This window comes from Melopsittacus undulatus, unplaced genomic scaffold (assembly GCF_012275295.1).
Source record: "Melopsittacus undulatus isolate bMelUnd1 unplaced genomic scaffold, bMelUnd1.mat.Z mat_scaffold_128_arrow_ctg1, whole genome shotgun sequence".
Taxonomy (NCBI): Eukaryota; Metazoa; Chordata; class Aves; order Psittaciformes; family Psittaculidae; genus Melopsittacus; species Melopsittacus undulatus.
Genome location: NW_022994100.1, coordinates 107325 through 125948, shown reverse-complemented (window position 1 = coordinate 125948; position 18624 = coordinate 107325). Strand labels below are relative to the sequence as shown.

Genomic DNA, 18624 nt, shown 5'->3' with positions numbered 1-18624 from the left:
GGCGAATACAGGGGACCTGTACATCCGTGAAGGGCAGACTTCACCCCACACGGGTGCAGCTGGGAAGGCTCCTTCAGGGACCCCCACATCCTGCAGCCCTCACGACACCCCGCTCCCAGCTCCCCTCACAGAGCCCGGCACCGGGTTGCGGCTCCTATCGCCCCTCTCGACGGACGGGAGGAGGCTGTCCCCGCTCCGGCCCCGTCCCTCACCACCGCTACGGAGTGCGGGCCCGGCCCGGACACCTCCCGGCACCGCCGCTGCGCCGCCATGGCCGCCCGGCCGCCTCAGCCGTTGCTAGAGCGACGCGCGGCGGTGGATGTGGCGTCATGGCGCAGCCACGGTGAGGGGCTCGGGAGCTGTAATGGCGGCCTGAGGTGACCCGCAGCCCAGCGGCGCTGCCGTGTGGTGCCGCAGCCCTGCAGCCTCTCACAGCCCCCCACAAAGTCCGTTTCTCTCAGCTGTAGAGGTACGGGTGTAATGAGGGGGCTGATCGATGGTTGGACAGTCGCATGCAGCTCAGTGTCTCGATGCACACCAGTGACAAATGGTGTCCCTCAGGGGTCTGTACTGGGACCAGTGCTGTTTAGTATCTTCATCAACAACATAGTGGGATCGAGCGCACTGTCACAAGCATGCAGGTGACACACCCGAGGTAAGGGATGGGATACAGGTTGGAGAAGTGGAACCATCATGAGGTTCAATGGGCCCAGCACAGGGTCCACACTGTGAAATACGAGCTCTCTGCTCTAATCGAGATTAACAGGGGTTTATTGAGGGACAAAGTCAATAAAGCAAAAGCAACAGTGCTGGGCGCATGGCTGCAGCCGGAGGCACACTGGTTAGCGTTTGTTACAGGTTTATATACTTTCACTATTGCCTTAGTCATATACATATTGATAATTCCTGCATATAGGCAGGGAATATTATAACTAAATCCAGGAACTTATTACCATAAGTCTCTTGGCATCTGTGCACTGCTCTGCAGTGATTGTGGGCAGGGTCTTGAGGATGAACTAAGCAGTCTTTCTCTTGTGAGCAGGGGTCTTCAAGATGAAGTAAGCAGTCTTCCTCGCAGTGTACTTTTCACCTTTGGCACGGTTGGATGCCCCAGTAATCACCAATTAGCTGAAACCAGCCATATCTGCAAGTTTCTGGTAGCTGGCAAAGATTTAGAACAGGGTGACCTTCCACAAAATTTGGTGCAGGAGGGGCAGACAAGGAGTATCCCAAGCTAGCAGATGTTGGGGAGGCTCTGTCTCTGAACTAACTGATAAGTAGAAGGCTGGTGTGAAGTCATTCAGTCATGTTTAGTGGGTCCCCTAAATTCCAAAGACTTACAGCACAGACTTTGTTCTTTATCTTCGACCTAAGTTAAGCTGAAAGTACTTTAACCCTACGTTTTCCAGGCACTAGCTTTTATCAAGCCTCCCCCCCCCCCCCCTTTTTTTTCTTTTTACTTGACTCCATTTTGCTCGAGTTCTGGCCATTTTCAACTTTGTGAACCCATACAGTTATATCCACATAGCAGCACCAATGATTGCCAAAAGCAAATACGTTTATGTGTTTATTGCAGCCCCCTGGGTCAGGCAACCCCCAGTATCAAGACAGGCTGGGGGATGGAGGAATGGAGAGTAGCCCTGAGGAGAAGAACTTGGGGTGCTGGATGAGCAGAAGCTCCCCATGACCCAGCTTCAGTGAGTGCTGGAGCCCAGAGCCCCCCGTGTGTGGGGCTGCACCCCCAGAGCATGAGCAGCAGCTCAGGGAGGGGATCCTGCCCCTCTGCTGTGCTTTGGGCAGACCCCCCCCTGCAGCCCTGATCCAGCTCTGGGGCAGCAGCACAATGATCAGAGGGGTGAAGCTGATCTGCTGTGAGAAAAGGCTGAGACAGCTGGGCTTGTTCAGCCTGGATGAAGACGACTCAGGGAGACCTTATTGTGGCACTCCAGTTCTTAGAAAGAGCCTATTAAGAAGTATGGGGAGAGACTTTTTAGCAGGGCCTGTTGTGATAAAACGAGGGGTGATGGTTTTAACTTAGAGAGGGGACATTCATGATGGATATGAGAAAAAATTCTTCACAGTGTGAGTGGTAAAAACTGGCACAGGTTACCCAGAGCATTGGCAGTTGCAGCATCCCTGGAGATATTCAAGGCTGGATGTGGTTCTGGGGTACCTGATCTAGTGGAAGGTGTCCCTGCTCACTGCATGGGGGTTGGACTGGATGAGCTTTTGAAGGTCCCTTACAACCCAAACCATTCTATGAGTCTACGATTCAGAGGGTGACAGAGCCCAGACCCTGGATCCCCTCAGAGCACAGTGCCTGGCTGGGAAGGGCTAAGGACATCTAGTGAGGGGAGAGCTTGCACAGACGGGTACAAGAGTGAGAAAGTTTTGCATTAATATGTGCATAAACCAAAGGTTGAGTTTAATGGCAAGAATGGGCTCCCTGTGCCTGTGGGTTGGTGGTAGCTGTGTGAGCCCCACAGCATCAGCTCCTGGTCAGGGAGGGCAGTCACCTCTGAGGCCTCCTGTGGTCCATGTCCTGCTGATGGACAGGTGCCGGAGCTGCCTGGGGTGGAGGGAAATGGGAATTAAAACAGTGACTGTGGATCAGAGATTGCTTCAAGTTAATTGCCCACAAAGAAGGAAAAAGCTGTTGCTCTGTCTGCCAAGAACTTCTCTTTCTTGCTGAAAATCAGGACTTGGCTGATGACAAGTTGGAAAAATTATCCAAAGGAGGAGAGGTCAGTGTTTAAAGCTGACTGTAAAGCTTGTTGTCATCCAGCTGAAATATGCCATGCAGTTACTTTAGGTATGGGTCCCAGGATCCTTGCACAATCAGACAAAGTGCTGTGTTACACAGCATGTATACACTGTGTTTCACACACATATATTATGCCACCACAGCAGTGCTTGAACTGCCATCTCTTTATTTCAGTAGAGACTTATGCTACCATTCTACTGTAAGTTAATCTTGGAGATGTTTAGGAGATGTAAACAACTTCACACCAGGGAACTGTGGACTCTCCCCCTGAAAACTCATATTTAAGGGCTGGGAGGGATGAATTTCTTGGTATGTTACAGTTTTGTCTGAGGTTTTATGAAGTAATGAGAAAACTGTTGACTCCATGGAAATAGAGTAATGCAGCAGCTAGGGATGACTTGAAAATCCAGTGGCAAATGGCAAGCATAAAACTTGTAGTACAACAAAGCAGCAAGGGAGCCAGAAAGAGTAATTCCCCTTGCCATGGGTGCTGCCTGGTGGGGTTATAAAACAATACATTACTTATGGAGGAAATAGTGTGCAAACCTTTCTGAGCAAAGGATTTGCCTCTCAAGTAAGTAAGAAATCCAAAGACAAAGAAACTCTTTTGCTTGGGTTATGCAGCTGTAATTGAGACCAGCATTGCTGGGGCTTCATTCTAGATATAGGGGGGAAGGGAACCTCACAGTAGTGGCAAATAATTGCAGATGGTTTCCTAATCTCTCATGTGGAAAATCAAAACTGCTGAAAAGATGACAGCACCCTAGTGAATGTTGTTTCTGGATGTGAAGGCAAAACATCAGCACCTGGTGTTTTGTGGGGAGAGGTGTTTTGACTTGAATCACTGCTATGCAAGGATACTGGTGGATAAAAAGTGGTTTTCAAGGCCCAGATTTAAATAAAACAGTGAGCTGATTATCTAAGGAAGAACTAAAAGGGAGTGTTTCAGGATGTGTTTCTATGAACATTGATAGTTCTGCTAGCACATATTTGTTGTAGTTTGCTGCAGAAAAATATTACTGTCACTCTAAGCTATGCTATTAACCTTTTCTCGTAAAAAGCTTATAATATGGGACAAAATCAAATCAGTTCAAATTTTGTGCTGTGGAAGATACTAGTGCTGGTAATGGGAAAGGCCTGACAGATATGGGAGAAATGCCATTGTCCATCATATTTGAAAAATCCTGGCAGTCGGGTGAGGTTCCTGATGGCTGGAAAAAGGGAATATAACCCCCATTTTCAAGAAGGGGAAAATGGATGACCCGGGGAATTACAGACCAGTCAGTCTCACCTCTGTGCCTGGCAAAATCTGGGAGCAGATTCTCCTGCAAGGCATGCTAAGGCACAGGAAGAACAACAAGGTGCTTGGTGACAGCCAGCATGGTTTCACTAAGGGGAAATCCTGCCTGACCAATTTGGTGGCCTTCTATGATGGGGCTACAGAACTGATGGACAGGGGTAGAGGCTTTGAGGACCACAGGATGGCTTCAGGGCAGACTGGGACCTGAGGAGCAACAAGAGGGCTGCAGGAGGTTCATCTGGGCAACATGTTCCCCTTATGGTGACTAGTCTGAGTTTCCTAAGCCTGTGCTGGAGACCTCAGTGTCTGCACAGGTCTCCTGGATGTCTGAGCAGGGAAAAACACCAAGGAAAGTAGCAAAAAGTTCCCACTGGCAAAAAGGGAACTCTGAGAGGTAGGAGCTGGGCCAACATGCTTCTACACAGTGCCACATCAGGTTTGAGATCCACCTCTACATCTCACCCCTTGGCACCATCATCAGAACACAAGATGCTTCCCAGCTTTTTGGCACTACGAGCTGAAATCCCCAGGGTTGCTGAGACCAGGTAGGGCTGGATGGGAGGTGGTGCTGGCTCCCACACTGAGCTTCTTGGCTTACTCTACATGCAGTGGAAGGAAACCAAGTTTTGCCTCATCAGCTTAATTAGCAATATTAGTACAGTTCTAGAAGCACTGAAAGGGAAAATGCAAAGCATGAGACTAAAAGGGGAGAAAGAGCCCCATTTTATCTCATGAGCAAAGGGATGGCCTTCATGGTGCTCCTGGCTACATCTCAGTCCCTGATGAGTGATGACCCTGCAGCATCTCCTGCAATTAGAGGGCGGAGACAGAATCACCCCTAAAAGGATGGCCCCAGAGCATTCAGGCTGTGTTCCTGCCTTTGCTCTAAGGGCTGGGTCCCTCTCATTGAACCACCCTGGGAAAAGCTGGTGGTGAATACAGGGACATGCACCACGGCTAAGAGACCAGCAGGCAACACGCTCCCACTGGGGCAGGGGTAACCAAGTGGGAGTTCCAGGATTCACCATCACCAATCCCAGTATTTTCCTCTTCTCTTCTTGGGTCTCCGTGTCTATTGTAATGAAAAAGTATTATTTCAGTGGCCTAATGAAAATAGCTGCTCAGACCAACAGTGGTGGTAAAACCAGCAATGATGCTTTCTGGCAGCAGATGATGGAAACTGTGGTCTATTTTCATGTGCTCATGTGCTCGATAGAGGGTTTTATTGGGGTGCTGGAAGAGAGTAGGACACAAAGGGACAGTAGTTTTAAGAGATCTGAGTGCTATCTTTATTCCCATCTATTTCCCACCTCCTGTCCATCCTAGTTTAAGGCTGGGAAAGCTTTGGGGAACTTTCAGAAAGCACATACTAACATTGATCTCTGTTGGAAAACTCTCCTGTACTGCAGACCATAAATCCCATCAATTTAGTAAATATGAGCAAGGTCAAACTCATCATTGAAACATGCAGCATGGACAGAGGGAAGGGTCAGGAGCTCTCATGTTGCCCCCGATCCAGTCACCCAGCCCTTCAGTTGCCTGGGCATGGCTGGGACACCAGGGAAGGGAAACAGTCACTTATAAAGAGAACTATACAAGCAAACTGGTAATAAAACAAATCAATCACATACAACCAAACCAAGCACAAACACAGGTTGCAGCAGAGGATATGGAGCAGCCTGACAAGAAGGACTTGGTGTGTTGGGTGAGGAGAAGCTCCTCATGACCCAGCTTCAGTGAGTGCTGGAGCCCAGAACCCCCCCCGTGTGTGGGGCTGCACCCCCAGAGCGTGAGCAGCAGCTCAGGGAGGGAATCCTGCCCCTCTGCTGTGCTCTGGGGAGACCCCCCCTGCAGCCCTGATCCAGCTCTGGGGCAGCAGCACAAGAGGGACCTGGAGCTGTTGGAGCGAGGCCAGAGGAGGCCATGGAGCTGCTGCGAGGGCTGGAGCAGCTCTGCTCTGGAGCCAGGCTGAGAGAGCTGGGCTGGGGCAGCCTGGACAAGAGAAGGCTCCTGAAGGGGACACCTGAGAGCAGCTCCAGTGCCTAAAGGGGCTGCAGGAAAGCTGGAGAGGGGCTTGGGACAAGGGCCTGTAGGGACAGGACAAGGGGAATGGCTTGAACCTGCCAGAACAGGGGAGACTGAGCTGAGCTCTTAGGCAGAAGCTGTTCCCTGGGAGGGTGCTGAGGTGCTGGCACAGGGTGCCCAGAGCAGCTGTGGCTGCCCCATCCCTGGCAGTGTTCAAGGCCAGGTTGGAGCAGTTTGTGATTCTATGAAATCCCAAAAAAAACACTGTGCATATAAGAATAATGCAGGAAATGTAGAGACTTGTTACCTCTTCATGAACACTGAGCAGATTTTACAGTTTCCATTTACCTCTCACTTGCTTTTTCACTGAAGGCAGCTGCAGCCTCTGCACAGATGCAGAGATTTCATAATCAGGACCCCTTATCCCATAAAATAGTAGGATGAGGGAATTAAGAAGTTTGCTTCTATTCTTCCATTCTGTCTCTCTCGTTCACCACTCTAGGCAAGGTAAGCATTTCTCCTTGTCTTGCTGCTGGGATCTGCACTCACCTTTCTGCTCCCTTCACTGCTCTAAAGCCAAGGGGAGCTCTGTGTACCCTTGCATGAGCTCTCCATGCCATCTCCCAGCATTTCCCAGCCCAAGCCCTGCCCACGACATTGTGATGAGCTTTTCTTTTTCACCAAGCCCTCTCAAAGCAGCATCGGTCTCTCTACCTGCATGAATTCATTAAAGCTCAAGCTTTGTAGCAAGATGTCTGTTATTAACAGGGCACCACATGTGCTAATTAAAGGAGAATAACAGCCATCTCTCTCTGAAACACTTTGTAAAGGGATGGGTCCTGCAAACCATCACATCTTTACAGCCTTTTCAACTGGTGTCAAGATTAAACGTAAAGCAGGAGGGGTTCAGCAGGGGCTGTGTTCATCGTACAGGCTTGGCTCATTGATTCCTGCATTGGGTGGGTCTGGTGGGAGCAGGATGAGATTCATTTTGTGTTCTGTCTCCTCACTCCAGCATGCCTCCCTTCCTCCCCAGCATCAAGAGCCTTTCAAATGCCCTCTGTCTCTTCCTCACTGCTCCCAGTACCACAGCAGCATCTTCCCCACCGAGCACAGCAGAAGCCATATCTGACCTAGAGGAGCCAAGCAGAGCTGCAGAGACCCCACTGTGGAGGGTGCAGAGAACCGAGGATGGGGAGTTTGGTTCCCATTGTTCCCGGGATGGACTTGCATGTCCTTAGGGAATCTCTCCAAGCTTTAGTCACAGTAATGGAGTTAGTGAAGCAGAGGGAAGTATGGACAAACCTCCCATAGCTCGTGGCCTCCAGGCCAGTGGCTGCTTCAAGGCTGAAATGTAATGAGTTCTTCCCACGAATAAACACGGGCTCCTGCTGCTCAGTTCTGCAGGAACATCCTGCAGAGAGCCCCAGGGAGGGTCACTCTCTGGGGCTGAACACAGGTAAAGGCAACGCTCTGGTCTTGGCAAACAGCCTCTTCCCTTCCCTCCTGCAGCTATGAGCTATGGGATCTGGTTATGTGCTTTGCAATGCCTTGCATTGCCCAGGAGTATGAAGTTCCTATCACAGCCGTGGGAAGCTTTATGCCCTGTTCTTTCCTGAGGCTCTCCACACACTCTGATGCCAAAGGGCTGTGCTCTGCACCAGCCTTCCCAGAAGAACAAGCACACCAGTCAGTTGCCAGCACATATAATAAATGATCAGAGCAATGCAGAGATATTCCAGCTGCTCCAGCCAATGAGCTGTCTTCATTTAGAGCTCGGCAAAGATGCCTTTATCCAAACACCCTTAGCATGGGGAACAGAAATTCGACATGTGTGCACATCTGCGGGGGTATGATATAATGGGCATCACACAGAAACATGGTGAGATGGCTCCTATGACTGGAGTGTTGGAATGGAAGGTTACAGGCTCTTTAGAAAAGACAGGCCCAGCAGGCGGAGACGGGGATTTGCCATTTATGTTAGGGATAGGCTGGAGAGTATGGAACTCTGCCTGGGGACAGGTGAGCAGTTAACAGACAGTTTGTGGGTCAGGGTTAAGGGGAAGACAATGATGGGAGACATTACTGTGGGGATCTGTTACAGGCCAACTGATCAAGAGGAACCTGTGGATGAAGTGCTCTATAGACAGATAGGAACAGCCTCATGCTCACAGGCCCTTGCTCTCATGTGGGACTTCAACCACCCTGATACCTGCTGGAGCAACGAAACGGCCCAGCACAAGCAATCCAGGAGGTTCCTCGACTGTGTGGAAGACAAATTCCTCCTGCAAGTAACAGAGGAGCTGACAAGGAGAGGTGCCCTGCTTGACGTTGTGCTCACCAACAGGGAAGGGCTGGTTGGAAATGTGATGCTCCAGGGCAGCCTTGGTTGTAGTGATCAAGAGATGGTTGAATTTGAGATCCTCAGGACAGTGAGAAGAGTGTGCAGCAAGCTCACTGCCCTGGACTTCAAGAGAGGAGACTTTGGCCTCTTCAGGAACCTGCTTAGCAAGGTTCCATGGGATATAGAATCATAGAATCATAGAATAGTTAGGATTGGAAAGGACCTCAAGATCATCCAGTTCCAACCCCCCTGCCATGGGCAGGGACACCTCACATTAACCATATCACCCAAGGCTTCATCCAACCTGGTCTTGAACACTGCCAGGGATGGAGCATTCACTACCTCCCTGGGCAACCCATTCCAGTGCCTCACCACCCTAACAGGAAAGAATTTCTTCCTTATATCCAGTCTAAACCTCTGCTGTTTAAGTTTCAACCCGTTACCCCTTGTCCTATCACCCTAGAGGGCAGGGGGGCCCAAGACTCATGGTTAATATTCAAGGATCACCTGCTACAAGCTCAGAAATATTGCATCCCAAAGTAGAAGGAAGTGCAGCAGGAGGGCCAGGAGACCCCATTGGATGGATAAGGAGCTGCTGTGGAAACTCTGAGGGAAAAAATAGGCTCATAAAAGGTGGAAGCAAGGACAGGTGGCCTGGGAAGAATACAGGGATATTGTTCGGGAAGCTAGGGACCAGGTTAGGAAAGACAAGGGCCACTTAGAATTAAAATTGGCTAGGGATGTAAACGATAACAGGAAGGGATTCCATAAGTACATGGCAAATAAAGAAGAGACTAGGGACAATGTAGGCCCATCCAGAAGCTATCGGGAGAGCTGGCTACCCTGGATTTGGAGAAGCCTGAGGTTCTTAATGACTTCTTTGCCTCCGTCTTCACTGGCAAATGTTCTGACCACACCACCCAAATCTTAGAAGGCAGATGCAGGGACTGTGAGAATAATGACCCTAGGCCCACTGTAGGAGAGAGAGGATCTGGTTCGAGACCATCTTAAAAACCTGAACGTACACAAGGGGTAACGGGTTGAAACTTAAACAGCAGAGGTTTAGATTGGATATAAAGAAGAAATTCTTTCCTGTGAGGGTGCTGAGGCACTGGAATGGGTTGCCCAGGGAATTGGTGAATGCTCCATCCCTGGCAGTGTTCAAGGGAGGGTTGGATAGAGCCTGGGGTGGCAGGGTTTAGTGTGAAGTGTCCCTGGCCCTGGCCAGGGGGGTTGGAACTGGATGATCTTAAGGTCCTTTCCAACCCTGACTATTCTGTGATTCTAAGTCTCATTGTCTCAGCTCTTTTCCTCTCTAGAGGATGCATCTTGCTGAGCACACTCCTTGGTTGAACTTGCAAACAAATTTGTCCTGTAAATTCCTTTTAATGTTCTGGCTTTGTTACTTTCTATTTAACTGACCATCCTTTTAATAAGAAAATCCTATATTGGTTCACATTAATACACTAAATGACAACATCAAAACTCTGAAATTGGATGGTGCTGGGAGAAAACCTCAAAACCAGCAACAGCAGTCCCAGAAATTCTCAAAATAACAGGCCCTGCTTTTTAATCTCACAGGTGGCAGTTTGGCTCCTGTGCTGCATTTTGTTTAGGTATGGCCAAGGAGAAAGCAGCCTAAACTGATAAATACAAGGAACACAAACCTCTGTTCTCAGCCGTCATGGAGGCTCAACTTAGTAGAACAAAGAAATGCTGGTGGGAAACTGCTCTGGGAGAATCTGCCTGTTAAAGCCTTTGCTTTCTTTTAGCTCAACGGCAACAAGAAGTTAAGTTTTTAAACAATTGAAGATTTCTGGGCAGCTACAGCTTCTCTGGTCAACATGGGCCTGGGCCTCAGCAGCCTCACAGTAAAGAACTTCCTAATGTCTGATTTAAATTTCCCCTCTTTCAGTTGAAAACCATTCTCTGTTGTCCCTTCACCACATGCTCTTGTCAAAAGCCCCACACTACAGGCCCTTGTCCCAAACCCCCTCCCCAGGTTTCTTTTAGGGCCCCTTTAGGCACTGGAGCTGCTCTCAGGTCTCCCCTTCAGGAGCCTTCTCTTTGCAGGCTGCCCCAGCCTGGCTCTCTCAGCCTGGCTCCAGAGGCTGGAGGTGTTCTGGGCCAGGCTGGATGGGGCTTGGAGCAAGCTGCTCTCGTGGAAGGTGTCCCAGCTCCTGGCAAAGCCCCTTCAAGCCAAACCATTCCAGCATAATATGGTTCTTATGGTCATATGTTGTAATTCGAGTTACTGCACAGGTGTTTGGTGCAAGACAACTAACAAGAAAGTTAAAATCTAGAACCAATATTTGAGGGAGCACAGTGTACAGTTCTGGTGTCCTCAACATAGAAAGGACATGGAGCTGTTGGAACAAGCCCAGAGGAGGCCACGAGGATGATCAGGGGGGACTGCAGCACCTCTTTTATGGAGACAAGCTGTGAAGGTTGGGGCTGTTCAGCCTGGAGAAGAGAAGGTTGTGTGGAGACCTCAGAGCAGCCTTCCAGTATCTGAATGGGGCTATAGGGATGCTGGGGATGGACTGTTCATTAGGGACTGTAGTGATAGGACAAGGGGGAAAAGGTTAAAACTTAAACAGGGGAAGTTTAGATTGGATCTAAGGAACTTCTTTACTGTAAGGGTAGTGAGGCACTGGAATGGGTTACCCAGGGAATTTGTGAATGCTCCATCCCTGGCAGTGTGCAAGGGAGGGTTGGAGAGAGCCTGGGGTGGCAGGGTTTAGTGTGAGGTGTCCCTGGCCCTGGCCAGGGGGGTTGGAACTAAGTGAACTTAAGCTCCTTTCCAACCCAAACTGTTCTGTGACTCTTTGATTCTGTGACAATTGCTTGTTAAACAGGGCCTTTGGTTCTCCCCTCCCCTTTACTGATGCCTTTATTGTGTGCCGACAGAAATACAGCCTATGTATGTCCAGTTAGTGTACAAGTTGGATAATTAGATGTATACGGTGTGAAAGATGGGAATCTCAGAACACAACACCTCAGTGTGGTTGTGCAGACAGGACTGCTGGTGGGGTTTGTGCTGGCTCCCGTGTGCCACTGAAGATGTGATTGCTTTCGGCTGCTCAGTATGTTAGAATTCTGTGTGGTTGTAGGGGCCAGCTTCAGTAACTTAGTTACTGTCAGTGCAAGTCCTTCTGTGCTGGTTTTCCTTTCTTCTTACAGGTCTGCTGAATGCAGTCAGTGCTTGGAGCGCACTGCTGCTTTAAACACGGCCCTTCTTTAACTCATTTGTACGTTAATCTGTTTCTCAGTTCTTCAGGAAGGTTGGGTTATTTTTAACGTTGGAGAGAGAGCTGAGAGCTACGGTTCATTAGAGAGCTGTGGAAAAGCAGCAGAGGTTTTGCTTGGTTTTAATTTGCAGAGATAAACAGCTTCTCCTTAGCAATAAACCTTTATAGATGGAGTTGAGCAGGAAAACGAATTAGTTGGGGGTAACTTCGCCCTCTCCTGCAGAGCAAAGAAAAGGGACTAGAGTGTTTTGTGGGAGCCATACGAGTGTGTCCGTGCTGCAAACCGCTGTTTGATGAACACTGCTGTTACCGACGGCCTCGCCTTCTGTTGAAGGCCGCCATTGACTGAACGTTCATCACCCCCAGCACCGCTGCGGGGCCGCTGCTTGGGGGGGGAGGTGGGGGGGCTGCTTGCGGGCCGCTCTGCTGCTCTCCCCCCGCCGTGCCCACCTGCAGCTGCAGCGCATGCGCCAGCTCTAGACCCGCCCGCCCGAGCGCGGTTTGAAAGCGGAGCAGTCCCTGCCCAGCCGCTGTGCTCGGGAATTGCTGTGCTGGTTGCTTTGCTTGTTGTGGTGCTGCTCGGAGCCGCCGCCGCAAGGATCGCGGAGGTGAGGATCGGGGAACAGAAGGGGTCGTGCTGGGGGGCTTGGTGAGGGAGCTGGGGGTGGCCCGGGGTAATGCGGGTTAGGAGGGAGCCCCTCCCGCTTCTGCTGAGGCGCGGAGATCGGCCGGGCCCTCCTAAGTGACTAATAAGTGATGTGTGCCGGTTCGTAGCGCTGTAAAATGCAAAGGGAAGTAAACCTTTGTTTTGCGGTGTGGTGGATCCACCATGAGGGTGGTGAGCTCAGCGCTGGCACAGGGTGCCCAGAGAAGCTGTGGCTGCCCCATCCCTGGCAGTGCTCAAGGCCAGGCTGTGCGGTTCCTGAGGGAATGCTAAGGGTCCCGGGTCTCATGGCGGACGGGCGGCCGGTGTGGCAGGGCCGTGGCTGCGGGGCTGGCACGGATCTGCACATGACGAGTGTGCAGTGAGTCCAGAACCCCCCGTGTGCTGGGCTGCACCCCCAGAGCGTGAGCAGCAGCTCAGGGAGGGGATCCTGCCCCTGTGCTGTGCTCTGGGGAGACCCCCCCTGCAGCCCTGATCCAGCTCTGGGGCAGCAGCACAGAGAGCTGGGCTGGGGCAGCCTGGAGGAGAGAAGGCTCCTGAAGGGGAGACCTTAAAGGAGCTCCAGTGCCTAAAGGGGCTGCAGGAAAGCTGGAGAGGGGCTTGGGACAAGGGCCTGTAGGGACAGGCCAAGGGGAATAGCTTGAACCTGCCAGAACAGGGGAGACTGAGCTCTTAGGCAGAAGCTGTTCCCTGTGAGGGTGCTGAGGCGCTGGCACAGGGTGCCCAGAGAAGCTGTGGCTGCCCCATCCCTGGCGGTGCTCAAGGCCGGGTTGGACACAGGGGCTTGGAGCAGCTGCTCCAGTGGAAGGGGTCCCTTCCCGTGGCAGGGGGTTGGAAATGGAGGAGCTTTAAGCTTTCTTGCAGGCAGAAGCGTTCTGGTTTTGTGCGTCCATTCTCTGCTCTGGCAGGCAGGAGCATGTTGGTGTTGTTGTGTTTTTGTTGGTGGTGGTTGTTTTTTTTTGGTGGGTTTTGTTTGTTTGTTTAATTATTAAAAAAACCTGCAACAAACACAGGCTTTTGAAATATTGATCACCTCATGATGTATCCCAGAGAGGGATTTATAGGTCTGCTCTATATAAACCACTATTTCCTGGTTTTGCAGTAAGTTTCCAACTCCTTTAGTAGTGAGCACTTTAATATAATAAAGATGTAATTCAATTTCATGAGGAATTGTATGTTAGTACACTGTGTTTATCTCCAGAGTTCAGGAAATTGCTTTGTTTGGTCTAACAACAGTCACTTTGTGCTTTTGGTGTTGTAAAATAAAAGGTAGTTACTCCATTTACTGCTTCATTTAGGTTCCTTTTGCTGCTTTGGCAGATCAGGGTCCTCTTTAAAATGCTGCTTTCATGCCTAGTGTTTGCAATTCTTTCTGAAATTACTGCATTCTTTGTTTCCCTTCAGAGTGATGGCAGAGAGTTCTGAATCTTCTTGCTCGCAAAGGTTGCTCTCAGACCTGGACACTTTAGATGCTGAAAGGGAAAAGATTTCATCTTTGAAACGGTTTTTTCGATTTACACTGAAAGGTGAAAGGAACTGAAGAGTGGGTTTTGCTTTTAAGCTGTAGCAGTAGTGGGTAAAGCTTAGTGCTTTCTGGCCTTGTGCTGGAGAGAAGCCTTTATTCCCACAGCAGCTTTGAACTGTTGGCTCTATGGTTGACAGTTTGACCAGCAAATATTGCTGCTTCTTCTGGGAAGATACTGGTGTTTGGGGCACATAGACTTAGTAGATAATTGCTGCATGTGGAGGGGAGGGAAATGGGATTTTCATTTTGTGTTGGAGATGGTTTGGCTTAATGTTCTTTCTTTTTTGGCAGGTCAAAAATCATCCCTTAAGTACGTGGTTCTTAAAATAAGAAAGCAGATAGAATCCTTGCATGGTCTCCTGAAGAAAATAGGATTTGGTTGTCAAGAAAATATTGAACAGGCAACATCGCTAAAAGTAATCTTTTTTTCTTTTTTAATCCTGTTCATAGTGATACACTGGTAACCAATGTACAGGGGGGTAATATAGAGAAATTGTACAAGGGGGTTAAAGGAATTCCTTTACTTAAACAAAAGTATTGTCTGTCCTAAGTATCTGCCACTGCCACCTTGCCAAGGCATTGATTATTGCTGGAGGGGAAGAAGCAGATGCTAGTTCTGCTGACAAAAGCAGATGAAAGGTCCTGCTGATAAGCCGGGGAGAAGCAGACTGGGCGATCAGGCCTTAAGACCATGACAAAAACACGGATGTTTATTCCTACTGATAAGCAGTAGGAGAAGCAGACTGGGCGCCAACTAACCCTAAATCCATGTCTGAAGATTAAAAGGTAAAAAGGTTAAGAAGAGGAAGACTCATTTACTTCATCTTGAAGACCCCTGCCCACAGGAGGAAGACTCATTTACTTCATCCTGAGACCCCTGCCCATGATCAGAAGGGGCACTGCGCAAGTGCAAAGGACCTTCCGGCTCATTATAATACGAAGCGGGGATAGGTAATAAATATGTATAGGCGGATTGAGCAATCTCATGTCTATGTATACCTTAAGAGAATAAGTGTAAAGGGACAACCACCCTGAGGTGTGCATGCTTTGCAGGAGCTATCCCCATGCACCTCAGCGCTGAATAAAAGCATACCTACTTTACAACTTTAACTAGTTGTGGAGTCTATCCGCGCATCAATTTGGCGAGCCAGCCAGGAGGCCTCTGTCCGGCTGCAGGATCGGCCAAGGGGTGGACATCCTCGGCGCCACAGGCTGTTTGCCTGGAGGACCTCCACTTCTCGTCTGCTCACTGCGGGGACAGACAACAACCTGTGCCGGCTGCGGAGAAACGGTATGTTTGGGGTTTTGGTGATTTGGGTTTTGGTAATTTAGGTTTTGGTAATTTAGGTGGCCTGTAAGGCGTACGCGTGGCCCGGGGCGCGCAGAGACGTCTGGCGCACAGCGAAGTTCCCCTTGGTTGGTATGGCTTGCAAGCGGGGGGCTCGCCGACCGATAGAGCGGCTGCTAGCGATCCTGGGAGCGGATCGGGTGAGCCCGGGTTTTCGCTGTATCCCAAGTTTTGGGAGCCAGGACGGACCTGCTAGGGGGGCAGGTGAAGGGTAAGCGAACCCACCAGGTTTCTGCTGTATCTCAAATTCTGAGAACCGTGAGGATGGTAAGCGGAACCATAGTATGAGTGGGGGATCCCATGTGTAACTTTGTGTTTCTGTGTGACTGAGACGTAGCATAGCTACGAAGCGAGTGTGGAGTCCCAATCCGCGGTTCCGTGTCTCCGCGAGGAGAGCGGCCGGAGACGGACGAAGTGTCTATGTTTTGTGGTCCTGTCTCTGTCCTGTGTATAAGATTAAAAGAAAAAAAAAAAAAGAGAGAAAAAAACACAAACTGGAAAAAAAAAATTGTAAAAAATGTAAAAAAAAAATTTAAGAGGCATGATTGCAAAGGTTTTCTGTAACTGAAACTTGTGTAGGTGCTCTCATATTTTCATAAGTGCATTTGCAGAGCACTGAGAAGCTATAGAGATCTGTAAAAGATTGACTGAAATGGGAGCCGGTCAAAACAAGGAAATTCTGAGGAAAAGCCCATTGGGTTACATTTTGGCTCATTAGAAAGAACTGAGAGGATCTTCTGGGGCCTCTGTAAACAAGAAAACGTTGGTAAAATATTGTAACCAATGCTGACCTTCATATACTTTGGAAGATGAAGGAAAATGGCCCAAAAATGGAACTTTGAATTATGATACATTGTTATAATTAATGTTGTTTTGAGGTGACAAGGAAAATGGAATGTATGCAGATGTGACAGTGCAAAATTAATATACCTCTTCCTGATCCCTTAATTTTTGCTTTGGAAAAGAACAGGAAAAACTAAAAGCTAATGAAATGTTGTTCAGATTGTGATACTGGGGAAAGATGTTTAAAGTTAAGGAGGGAGCTCGAGCAGCTCCTGTGTTTGAGTATGGGATGGGTGCCGGGATTGACAAACAAGTGGAAACAGACATGTTGATAAATGCGGACTGGGAGTAAAGGAGGAAACATGGAAAGTGGATAAAAAAGAAAGCGGTTGCTTTGAAACTGGTGGAGAAGGAATGTTGAGCAGAGGTGGGGGAGTAGGCTCTTCTGTGGAACCAGATCGGTGTGTGTGCTATGGGGAGTCTGGACCCTGGAAGTGAGACTGCCTGGAGGGGAGTGCCATGGGGCGGCTGCAGTGAATGAATTAGAACTAAAATGGCATAAAAGCTGAAAAAGAAGAGAGTTTATCCCCTCGTTGGGAGGGACCATTTCTTGTTCTTTTAACTACAGAAACGGCGATAAGAACTGCTGAAAAAGGTGGACACATGCGTCATGAATAAAAGGAAAGAATGGAAAGTTGTGACTGAACCCGGAGACACCAAGCTGACCCTCAAAAGGACTTGGATAAGTAACTGAGAGAATTCATATTGACTCCTGTAAATTTGATATGGGAAATGCAGATATAGCTGAAATTATTTTAAGAGCCAAGTGTCCCAATTGTTTGAAGTATGTTATTACTGGTAAGGGAGACCACGAATAGTTTTTGAGAAATCAATTACAGTTCTTTTTGCATTCGGTGTGAAATTACCACCTCGTTGGAATAGTTGTTGTGGGGTATACCTTTAACCTACCAGAGAGGGCAAGACCGGAGGGAGTTGGTGCTGCAGCTGAAAAGGTCTGCCAAGGGCTGCAACCCCTGGGGCTGTGACCGCTGAGCACTATGATCCTGACCGGACCTCTTTTGGTGTCGGTTCTGATAGGAACCATATGGGAAAATGCCGTGGCTTCTAAAATCATTCACAACAACTGTAGTGAATGCATTACCACAACTAGACAAGGGAGAGTAACCTCTCAAATGCTGATCTACCACACCTTTTATGAATGCAAAGGAACAAAGACAGGCAGTTGCATATATAATCAAACTCAGTGAGAACAAATTCAGAAGGAAGATTAATTGGAATAAGTTATAATGAAGTTATAACCAATTCGAGTACCTCACTGTCAATAATTTTTGATGCATGTGATATTATAGATGATAATTTAGATACTAATTGTGGAAGTTTAGAGTGGAGGTGGTACTATAGTAGCCAACCAAAATATATTTGCCCAGGTGGATACCAATGTCACATAAATCCTGATGATGTACCTAGTCAAACGGCTAGATATCAGTCATCACACCTCTGTGGAAGAAAAAGATGGTCTTGTGTATGCTGGAATACTGCAGGCTGGAGATATGACTATCAATGTAAGAGCTGTACAACCCGTGCCTGCAAGCCAGTAAATTTAACTGAAATTTAACTGAAAAATTGGAAACAGAAAAAAAAAAAAGTAACTAAAATTGGGCTTAAACTGGAGAAGATCCAAATGTGATTATTAGTATTAAGATCAAAGAAAAATATAAAGAGTCAATACAACATCATGTATTATCATGAAATGGAAATTGGAGTCCAATATGAAATTCCCACAGTTGCTAAAAAAAAAAAAAAAAAAAAAAAAAAAATCTCTTTGTAAAGCATTGAATGTAACTAACTGCTGTGTTTGTGGGGGAAATAACCGGGGAGAGAGATGGCCCTGAGAGGCAATGGAGAGTAATATAAGTGACCCTGCAATCTGGAAAAATCTAAAAGGGAACAAATGGACCAGGCCAACAATGGCAGATTGACTTTACAGAACTGCCAAGGAAGGGGGGTATAGGCATGTGTTACTAAATTGAATAATAATCAAATGGTTTGCTGTCTTGGATTTAAAGGACTCTTTCTTTGCTTAATATTGGCCAAAGAAAACCAGAATTTATTGGCTTTTGAATAAGGAAAATCCTGACACAGTAAGGAAAACTCAACTAATTTGGACAGTATTACCTGAAGGGTTTAAAACCAGTCCAACAAGTTTTGATCCACCCACTCAGAGGGACTCTTACAATATGTGAATGACCTATTAATTGCTACAGGAACAAAGGAAGAATATGTCTCGTTAATGGTGGGATTGTTGAATTTTCTGGGACTGAATGATTATCAGGTATCCAGACAAAAGGCCAAACTAATTCAAACCTGAGTTTCCTACCTAGGATATGAAACAACAGGAGAACATAGAAGTTGGAACTGCTAGAAAAGAAGCCATTTATCAAACACCACGACCATCAGCCATCAAGGAGTACGTACCTGGGAATGACTGGATGATGCAGACATGGATACATGATTATGGTGTTCTGGTAAGACCACTATATGAACTGTTAAAAGAAACCTCTCTCTTTGGAATAGACTGATTCTGTAGAGGAGGGCTTTA

General features: G+C 48.2%; 1 protein-coding gene across 1 annotated transcript in view; it reads left to right on the top strand.

Moving 5' to 3' along the window:
- Positions 1–359: 359 nt before the first annotated feature.
- Positions 360–18624, top strand: part of LOC117435859 (spindle and kinetochore-associated protein 1-like) — a 77700-nt gene continuing 59435 nt past the window's right edge. Inside the window, exons 1-3 of the mRNA XM_034073872.1 lie at positions 360–655; positions 13753–13874; positions 14165–14289. Coding sequence (XP_033929763.1) covers positions 636–655; positions 13753–13874; positions 14165–14289 — 267 coding nt within the window. The 5' untranslated portion in view covers positions 360–635. The remainder of the gene's footprint in view (positions 656–13752; positions 13875–14164; positions 14290–18624) is intronic.